The sequence below is a fragment of the Acanthisitta chloris genome, unplaced genomic scaffold (assembly GCF_000695815.1).
Source record: "Acanthisitta chloris isolate BGI_N310 unplaced genomic scaffold, ASM69581v1 scaffold7173, whole genome shotgun sequence".
NCBI classification, from domain to species: Eukaryota; Metazoa; Chordata; class Aves; order Passeriformes; family Acanthisittidae; genus Acanthisitta; species Acanthisitta chloris.
Genome location: NW_008663149.1, coordinates 1,005 through 11,879, shown reverse-complemented (window position 1 = coordinate 11,879; position 10,875 = coordinate 1,005). Strand labels below are relative to the sequence as shown.

General features: G+C 40.7%; 1 protein-coding gene across 1 annotated transcript; it reads right to left on the bottom strand.

Annotated features, from left to right (window-relative positions):
- Positions 1–453: 453 nt before the first annotated feature.
- On the bottom strand, positions 454–4,854 carry PTPLAD2 (protein tyrosine phosphatase-like A domain containing 2; the record flags this gene model as incomplete). Its single annotated transcript, XM_009070886.1, has 4 exons — positions 454–536; positions 1,248–1,379; positions 2,106–2,212; positions 4,724–4,854. Coding segments are annotated over 4 exons (453 nt in total), but the record flags the coding sequence as incomplete, so codon positions are not given.
- Positions 4,855–10,875: the final 6,021 nt, after the last annotated feature.

Sequence of the window (10,875 nt, the reverse complement as noted above, 5' to 3'; positions counted from 1 at the left end):
TGGCTTCTGCTCCTTGTAAGATTCTAGTTCCAGTCAATTTAGGCACATACATATTGGCCTAATATAAAATAATCTCACAGATTAAATGGTATTGTCATCACAGAGTATCTGTTGCTAATAAGGCAAGAATTAATACCAAAATAAGGGTTGTTGGTGTGATTGTGAGTGGAGGCACTTGTCAATTTTTTTCGGTTCTCTAATATATGGTGGAAAAAATATATTCATTTTTAAAACTCTGGCCATTTGAAGTCAAAACATTCAAAAGTGTTCAAAAGCTGCTCCGTTTTTCAGGTGCATTCAAGAGACCTGCCTTTCATGAAAGTTCTACACAGCCAGTAATGTACGTGCAAAGAGAAGTTTTGCATTGAAAAATCTTTATCCAGTTTCTTTTTAACCTGTGATATGCAGCAGTCCAATGGGAATATATTTTGTACTTCCAAACAAAATATCAATTTAGCTACTTTTATTTTTGATGTTGCCTGTCCCTAGGTGTGCCTTTCTTTCAGAGAAGAGGTTCTGGATGATAAAGCACATACCTGAATCAAAACACAAAACAGTGTAAGAACAAGGGAGTAGAGTCCAAACTATCTTCAGTTCATTTAGAAGGAACAGTAGGAGCCTTCATCTGGCAACCTTGCATAGTTCCTTCCATGAACCTAGGAACAGGACACTGCATTGCAAAGATTAGATTCTTCATATCCATGTTGAAGCCAGTGTCAGAGCAAAGACCTGTCTATAATGCAGTTAAATTTGGCTGAAATGTTTGAAAAGTATTTTGATGATAAGGAGAAGAGCTCTATTTACATGCAGGTTTTGAAGTGGGCTGGCTTTTTATCCCTTTGAATTATCAGTCTGTAAAAGTCTGAATTTCAGAGTAGTTTCTCATAGCAGCTAGGAGGAATGAGTGAGGAGGGTGTGACAGAAAGAGAGTATGATCAAATGGGAATTGATTATTTTTTTTAAACAAGCAAACAAAAAAGCAGCTTCAGTAAGTAGCTGTAAGGCTAGGATTACTGAAACAATTTTTATTGTTCTGTATTTTTATGCCTCACACACACAGTGAATTTTGCAAATTCAATTATTTGTATTTGAAAGACATTGGAAATGAAAACAGGTGGTGATGCACCTCCCTACAGAGGTGTGCAGGAGATGTGCAGAGAGAGTTTGTGAAAGGTGCTGTACTGATTTGATTGTTCCATTGCCACACTTGCACTGAGACACAGCTACCTGGAAGATGAGATACTTACCAATGAAGAGCACGGGCAGGTACATTTTCAGAACACAGGGGAAATAGATTGAGAAGGCGAATGGAAATAGTAGCTTGATGGAGTATGTACCAAAGGACTCAAAATAAGGCAGTGATACACAAATTGCAAATGCTGTAAAAACATGGTAAAACCTTGGTCAAAAGGAGGTGGAAGATCGTCAAAAGGCTTCATGTAAAAGTCAGTTACTTTTAAAGCACAAACAGCTGTATTTTATATGCATATGCATTCATATACATACATATCCACATTTTCTCTTGGAGTTCAGTTTTGTAGGTCTGACATGCTAATTGCTCTTAATATCAGAATTAGCAAGTATTTCCTATTCAGTAACAAGTTCTGTCAATACTGTAGTTGGAGTGCTTTCACTATGCTCTCAGTGAGTAAATTCCTTGACGTGTGATAACATGCTAAGTATAGCCTGAGCCAGTAAGATCAGCCTCAGTGGGGAGAAGGCAGTTTTGGGACTTGCTGCCTAATGTGCTCAGTCTGGAATGGGGGAATCCATATGTAGTTTTGGAGGCTATTTTTCTGCTTTACCCAGAGAAATTAGCATTTTCCTAAATTGTTAAAAACCAATTAAAAAAACAAAAACAAAACCCACCACCAAAACCCACCAGACACAGAAACCTCAAAACCCAGATAGCCCCTATTAAATAAAAAAGAACAGAAAAGCAAAGTATAGGTGACATACAGGTTAACACGAAGGTACATACACATTTATGACTACTTTGGCAACACAAGAAAAGCTACCTTAAGCACAAATGACAATTGAAGTGATGACATTTTACTGAAAAATATTAAGGAAGCAAGTTGTTGGTACCTTTCCCACCTCCTTACCTTTAGCCAGAACTGAAACGGGATACAGCAGGATGCACAGTGAGAAGTTGAGCCATGTCAGTGGTAGGTAGTATATCCCCATCCTTGCCAACATACTGTAAGTGTACCTGCAGCAAGAGGAAAGCAGATGAGCACAGAGGGAATGATGATGTCTTTAAAATACAGTTACATTATTGAAAAAAAGCAAAGGAATTGCAGAATAGCTTGGAGGTGCCTATCAGTAATTTTCAGAGTGAGCAATGGTTTTGTTCAAGCTCTGATGACTACAAGCAGATGGTTCATTGTTTAGGAAGGGTTGTTTTAGATGGTTCATTGTTTGTCTGTGGTGCTACCCTGGAGCAGGCAGACAGAAGTAGAGCCCTCCAGCCAGAAGCCTCTATCAGAAACCAGCATGATTTCATACTGGTCCATCAGAAAATGGATTTCAGATGGGGATGTTGCTGCTGAGAGGGGCAAGCAGAATATGATTGTTTTTGGGACTGAGAAAATGTCGAATTATGACTGCTGAGCTAGCTAAATCACTGCTGGAGAAGTCTAAACATGAAGGTAATTCAGATACTTAACTTTCTGTAGTAAGTCTGTGCCTTTCCTGAACCTCAAAAGGGGCAGTAGGTACAAAAATGTAGCAGTTGCACGCCAATGTATTGCAGCATTTTAATCTTGCTGTGGCTGTTGCTGTTTTTCACTGGGAGACCAGTGTGCCTAGAACGTCACTTTCCAAAGAGGAGCTAATCCTAGTTTGATCTGAAAGTGGCACAGCAGCTTTCCAAACACCAGCAAAACAGGTCTGATTGCATTTTTGGGTCAGCTGAAAGGCTTTTTGCCCTGTGGTCTTGCTAGAAATATGAAAATCTGTTACCTAAGACTTTCTGACAGATGAAACCAGCATTAAAACAAACTTTCTGTATTCCCTTCTTATTAATTAATTTGAGTAATTCTGCATCATACCTGCACTGTAGTACAGTTTGATAGGCTGTAAATATACCGCCCCCTCTCAAATTTGCCTTCTGCAACTTCAGGATTGTCTCTGGTTTTTATTATTGTTGCTTTTAAGACTGAATCTCAACCCAGTACTAAAAGGAAACAGCTGCTTCTTCTCAATACGCCTCCACGAGCTGCTTATGGTGCGAGCATGAAAACCTTGCAGAATTTGCTCTCAGTATATCATTAGCCATAACACATAGTAAATAGGGACATAAATATCCCTGAAGACCTATGTGGAAGAATTTGCAATACTTCAAGAGTAGTTGGCTATGAAATGGGATATATACCTGTGTACTTTCAGACATGAACATTTCTTTGAGCTACTAGGACATGCCACAGACTCTGTAAAATAAATCAGGTAAGGATTCTAGATCTGCATGAGTTGTACTATGTGTTATTTGAATTGGTTGTTTGCTTCTGTAGGCCATGGTATCTTGCCTATTAAACCGCTGCTGTTACTGCTGTGATGCTGGGCTGTGTTCTTTAGCAGGGGTAGAAAATAAATATGCATTGTCAGGACTTTACAGCCAGTATTGTTTACACTTTTGGCATCTCTCCAGCTGCACAGAACCCTTTCATTGCAGATTAGGTCCTACTATTTTAGCTTTACAAACTTCAAAAAGAAATGGGATGGAGCAATAATCAAAATAATTAATACAAGTAGTAGTCTAATGGCACATGTAGTACAAATACTCTGAAGCTGACTTAAAATCTTTATCAGTCCTATCTGACAGTCTCCTTTTTCACATCTCTTTCATAGCTACCTAAATCCATTTTCCTCAGTCAGCCTCCAAAGCAATGTATTTAAAGTAGCAGAAAGCTATTTTAGTGGAAAGAAAAAAAAAAGATAAACAAAATTTTGCTGCCATACATAGGCTGCTGTGAGGGCTATGTCTTGTTAAAATGCTTCTTAATTCCATATGTCTTACCTGCTCCAAGTCTACAAACTGAGATGCATAGAGGCTTAAGTTACATTTGACTCCAGATATTGTAAAAGTCAGTAATGTAGAATTTTCACTATTCTGCTTTTACCACTGGGGGATATTGGTAACCTCCCACCATACAAAATTTTGGAGACAGAAATCCCAAATTGTATTCCTATCCAATTTGTCTCATGTTTGTTGTCCCAGTGGTGTGATATATGCCCCACTGCACCAAAATTCTCAATCTCTACAGCAGGAGCTCTTGGATTTTTGGAAAGCATAGTGCAATTAACCCACAATAGTCTTTCTGTCTTAGCAAGAAGTTCTGCTGGTGCTGCCTTGCTGTGCTGTCAATCTTGGAGCAAAGTGGATAAGAAACCAGAATAATTAAGGAAAATTGTTCCAAGTGAGGAAAGAATTTGCAAGTCTCTGAATAAACAGCAATAAAGATCAAAAAACACCAGCTGTTCCCCAGAATGTAGTTGTAATTTCATTCTAAATTTACTCTGCCTTACATCTGTATGTCACTCTGCCTCTCATCTATGTGGATTTCTGTAAAAATCAGTAACTTACAAGGTTCAAGCTTTTATGTAGAATGGTCAATATGCTTTGCCAATTTTGAAACAGGTAAATGAGCCTGCTGCACAGTGTGAGGTTCTGATGGCAAGAATGACCAATTTTCCCCTCATGGTTTTGACACTGACTCCTTACCTGACCACATCTAATACATTCCAGAGGAAAAATAAAACACACACGACATATTTCCCTTGAACTTCTTCCTGACTGTTGATCACGACAAATAAAACAATTATTCTCTCAGTGATCTGGAAAGAAAAGACAATTTGAGTTCAGGTAGCACCTTAATTAGCTGTTACTTCTGCATCACTTTGGCAAAAATAGGAGGGAACAGGTGAACCCAATTTCCTTTATACAAACATTTTGTTTCTTGGTCTGCTTTTGTTCAAGATTCCATTGGCCTCCACCTCAGGGAACTGGACACTGCTGGCTGGAGCATCACAGATCTACTATGGTGAGTGTAGAGGTTTGCTTGCCAACCAGGCTAACTTTGGTTTGTAGCCCAAGGAAAACTGTGGATAAGCCAGCTGAGGTCATGGAAGCAAGGACCACTACTGTGCTCCAGTCCCTGAAGGGCCAGCAGGGATGACCTGACTTGCTCACACTTGCAGTGTGGGAAGCAGTGGGATACAGAAGGCCCTTCTTGGGTGTATAGTATGCCAGAGAGTGCTAATCTCACACTCCCAGCTCTGTTTTCCACAGCTTGGAGATCTGCGTGCCAAGGAATCTCTCTCATGTAAGATTTGCAGAAAGAAGGAGGAAAAATAGGATTCCTTATCTATCTTTCCATCCTATTCCTAGTTAGGGGAAGCAGGTCTGAGCTTGTCACTTAAGTGAATGATTGCCATAATATTTATGTCATAGCATTTTTCTAGTGGTTGAACTTTATCTGACCCTCAAGGTATGCCTTTACAAACAAAAAGATTAAACAGTGGATTAAACAGCCTAAAATACAGCTTAAAGTAAATACTTTGGTGATACTAAAGCTCAAGAAATTCAAAACAAGTGTATCTTTTTGCAGCTTTTCTGGACAAATTTCCTATCAGTATCCATGCCCTGCCCTGTAGAGTAAATGTATCAGTACTGCCAAAAGTTGCTTGTCAAGCTGTTCCAGGACAGTGCCAGTTCACACTGATTTACACTCTATTTGAGAGTGTTGAAGGAGAAAACATACAGTTGGTATGTTTCAGTGGGTTCATACCAACTTCACTGTGTTTTTCACATCCACTACCATGTCTTCCATAGGGTACCTTAGGTTTAATGATCTCATAGGTTAAGATGTCAAGTCAGTGAAAACTTATGAAATGAAAATGGATTACCAAAGTTGATTTTATAAATGCAGTTATTCTTCCTTCCTGGTTTTCCCTTTTCTCCTTACTTGTACATTAAACAAAATAAGAACTTGGCCTTTCAGCAAGTTTTTGTGGCAGTTTTGCTGGTTTTGTGGCAGTTTTGCTACATAATGTGTACAGGTTCCTGCATGGACCATTTTGGCCACAAACATTTTATTTTGCAAACCACATCTGTCACATAAAGCAATCTTCACTTCACTATTCAGCAAAATTACGTGAGAGCAACTTTTCATACAGAAAGAGAGCATGTCTGTCCCCCAGAGACCTGGTTCCTTATCTTGAAAAGCACTGAGAGGCCACAACGGATAAAAATGGGTTTGCTGCCTCTCACCCTCCCCTGATCATCATCTTGAGGTGTGGGAAGACATCTGTATAGATGGGCCAGGAAAGAGAAAGTGAGAGGTAATATGTCCTGTGTTTGTATGCTGATGCTGAAGAACATGGCAAGAACATGGGGGAAATGGAAGTACTTATGCAGGATCTGAAAACAGATAGAACAGAGAAAGGAGAAACACGGCAGGACAATCATCACAAGAGGGAAATCAAAACAAAGGTAAAAGCAGTGTGAGCATTGAGTGGGATTGTGTGCTGGAGAGGACAGATACAACAGAACCTGAGTTAAAATTGCTAAATGAAGGGTGATAAATGAGTGCAGCATTGGTGGTGTGAGCATTTTGTTACTGACTCTAATATCAAACTGAGATGTGGAGAGTTCTGCAACTCTACAATTGCTACAGGCAATTGTTCTAGAAACCAGGATTTATCAAGAAAATGAAAAGACAGACAAGTTGTTTGATGTCAGAGCTGGAAGGTTTTCTAAATGGTCACTTGCTTTTCAAGAGGTAGAAAAGTGCTAGAAAACAGCATGGGTCAAGTGATCAGGATCTGATCCCATTCAGTAAGAGAAAGGACAAGCTGTAGGCAGGTAGTTACTATCCCCAGTTTCACAAGGAATTGCACTGGCCAGTGAGACAGAGTGGCTATGGAGACCCACAATTCAGCCTCATGGTCTGGAAGTGGAAGAGGCTGTGGATTTCCTTCTCTCCCCAGGGCACAAGCAGAAACACAAATGGAAGTGAGTACCACCTAGTTGGGAATCAGCAGCTTTATTCCATCAGAAGATTCGTGTTTGGGAAGGGGAGCAATGGAAACACTTAGCCTCACTAGGATGGAATTCAGTAATCAGACTGTAAAGTATGTTAGGCACTTGCAAGGGCAGGAAACTGGACACAAAGCTGGTCCACTATAAAACCTTCTGTTCCTGTTGGACTGTAGTCTCATCTGGCAAACAATGGGATGCACAAAGCAGCCACCAGAGACTGAAACAAAACCACGTGCAGCATTGCTCTGGAGCACATCTGTGAGGCAGGACACAGACCTGGCTGCTCAGGGCAATTGTGGTGTTTCCCTGAGGGCAGACAGTGGCATTCTAGCTTTTTTCTGCATAAATCAGGTGGTTGTCTACCTGCTTGCCTTTTTTTTCTTTTGAGACATTGTGCTCTTTTCTTTCATGGCACTCATACCTTTAGGTAACTCACAGAAATCAAAGGTTAGGGTTAGACAGAGGCTGGGGATCTTTTCTGTGAGTGATAAGGCAGGATGGTACTTGAACAAGTGCAGATTCCAGGAAATGCCTGTTGATATTGTGCCTCTGTATGCACATACCTGTACACTTATATACATGGAATCATGTACATATATAAATACACACACATGTGTATACATCAATATATACACAGATATAATAAGCATGGCCTGTTGCTCAGCCATGGATCATTTCCTCTATGAATCATTTGTCCTTACACGAATGAAAACATGGTATTCTCTGTTGCTTCCCTTGCTTTAAAAATAAAAAGAGCAAAACTAGAAGTCCTATGTTTTCACATTTACAGAAAGGAAGTGTGTGCTAACATGTCACAAAGCATAAATATAATGATTTCAGTTTTCATTCCTTCTTTGTGTTAAAGTCAAATTGGAATGTCCTTCCTCTCCCAGCACTGATCTCTCACAGGATACAGCAAGTTCTGTAGAATGGCATAAATTTCTGCAAGGCAGCCTGGGATTTTGAAACAAGCAAGGGAAACATAGCAAATTTGGCTAGCTGAGGTTTGGGCAGGAGCAGGCAGCAGATTCATTTCCATTTTTTTATAACCGTGACAGTGCAGTATCATACTTGGGACCTGAAACTCTTACAGACCTCTTCAATGGAAAAGTGCTACTAAACATTTAAGTTAAAAATTAATGGTTTTATCACAAAGCCACAGTATATTACTTTCAGTTTGGGAAATCAAATCCTGTTTGCACAAGATGAAGAACTGGTGTTTGGTTCACAAAACCTCCAATATTTTCTTAGATCTTTCTCCTCTCCTTGCTAAAGTACCAGTCCCATGAGCCTTTAGTCCCTGGCCATAGTACCAAATTTCATCATCCTCTGTTTCAGCAACAAGAATTACATGTGACATGTTCTTCCACCCTCCAATCATTCAAACTGCAATGCCCTGAGAGACATCCCTCTGCACCAGCTTTATGACTGTCCTTTTTTTGCCTTCACTGAGCACATCCATCACACAGGACTTATCTTTCTTTCATGGTGTGACTTGGCCTTGGCCTACCTAACCCTTCTCAGGTGCCTGGTGTTCTGAGACTTTGTCCCTCAGTTAGGCAATCCTGACTAAGTTTTTCCAGGAAACACCTCCGAGTTTGTTTTTCCACTATCTGTAACATGTATCTCAAAGTGTTTCTCTTAAATCCTAATAAATAACAACAAATGGGATATTGGGCAGAAATCTTTCAATCAAGGATGCACTTAAATCTTGTCTTTGATATAATGCCTACAGACAACCAGCCACCATGGGGATCCTTTCACACCTCATTTTATTCAAGGTTTTAATTTTTTATACATCCACCCCTGTGCTTCCCTGGCATCACCTGAGTCACCTGTTCTCTCATCCTAGAGATCACCCAAAATGAACTTCACTGTGGATATGCATGAATGTGGCTATTCTGAGGGATGCATCCAGGAATATGTTTTAAGCTTAGTCAGAACAGGTGGTGGAAGCACAGAACAAGTCAGCCACTATCAAATTCTTGCATCTTTACTGGTGCCCTGCCTCTGTGCAGTAGTTCAGTAGGCTGAAGAAAGGCAAGTACCTCTTAACTTTCCTTCCCCAGTCCATTATGGAAAATATATCTATTTTTCCTTCCCCAGAGACAGTGAGGAAAGTGTGACAAGGCACATGGGAGTACTGTTGGCACACAACTGCTTAACCTGCTCGGAGCTTAACCTTACTCTCAGAGCAAAATTTTTGGGTGTGATGGTGGATGAGAAGCTCACCATGAGCTGCAGTGTGCGCTAGCAGCCCAGAAATCAACCAAATCCTGGACTGCATCATAAGGAGTGTGGCCAGCAGATCAAGGGAGGTGATTCTTCCCCTCTACTCTGCTCTCATGAGACCCCATCTGGAGTACTGCACACAGTTCTGGTGCCCTCCACATAAGAAGGACATGGAACTGTTGGAGCAAGTCCAGAGGAGGCCACAAAGTTGATAAGAGAACTGGAGCATCTCCCCTGTTAAGACAGGCTGAGGGAGTTGAGGCTGTCCAGCCTGGAGAAGAGAAGACTATGTGGAGACCTCATAGTAACTTTTCAGTATCTGAAGGGCCTACAAGGGAGCCAGAAAAGAGACTCTGTTAGGACCTGCAGTGACAGGACAAGGGGTAACAGGTTCAAGTTGAAGGAGGGAAAATTTAGGCCAGATATTAGGAAAACTTTTTTCCTATGAGGGTGGTGAGACACTGGCACAGGTTGCTCAGGGAGGTAGTGGATGCCCCAACCCTGGCAGTGTTCAAAGCCAGGTTTGATGAAACCTTGAGCGACCTGTTCTGGTGGGAGGTATCTCTGCTCATGGCAGAGGGTTGGGACTGGATGATCTGTAAGGTCCATTCCAACCCCTAGAATTCTATGAAAATCACGTAAGCCAAGTGACAGCAGATCTACACCAAAGAGCTTATACATCTTGTTTGGTCAGCATGAGACTGCTGCTAACATTGAGGGAACAGAGCTGTGTTTGCAGTGAGAGTACACTTGGGGAAAGAACCAAGTAAAGATCCAAAGACAAATTTGATGTGAGTCACAGTGCTGTATCCTGATCTGCCTTCCCTATGCTGCCCTGGAGACCACTGCAAGCACTTCACTGCCCAAGAAAGGTCACCATTTTCTTGCTCAGAATATCCATTTCATACTCATGTCTTTTGTGGCCACAGACAGCAGAGTTGTGCAAGCTTCCCTGATCTCTGCTTCTGTAGGACTGGCTAGGAAAAGAACGGAGTGTCAGCGCTGGGGAATGTGTAAACCCTGCCAGGACATACCTTGCTTAGCATTAGCATACTTAGCATACTTAGCATTAGCAGATTGTTCTTCTCTCCAATACGTGACATGAGATTTGTTACAAGTCACATTACAGAGAATACTTTTTTCCTCCCTAGATTAGGGTAAAAGTACGTGGATTTAGGCAGGAAAAAAGTTAATTGCATTTTGACGTATTTTCTACCATACTTAGTAAGCAGTGTAAAGAACAAAGATCTGTATTAGTCAATCAATTTTTAATGGAGATTTCAAAAGAGGAACATCTTCACCCATGCAATATGTCATTTGACAAAAATGGGCTATCCAGAAAACTAAAAACATAACTAACTACTCTTGGTCAACCTTCAGACTGCTGAGAATAATATGAGTTTCACCGTTATTCAAATACTAAGTATTGGAAAGGTTTGAAGGTAAATTCAAGTCAACATTTTTGCTTTTTCCAGTGCATTAAGAAAAATACCAAAACCTGAGATGTACTCCCAGAAGAAAACAAGAGCGTGGCAAGGAAATTGTCAGTATCATCTTGCCTTCTGATACAGCACGTGATCTTTTGTCTGGTTTTCTGCCTA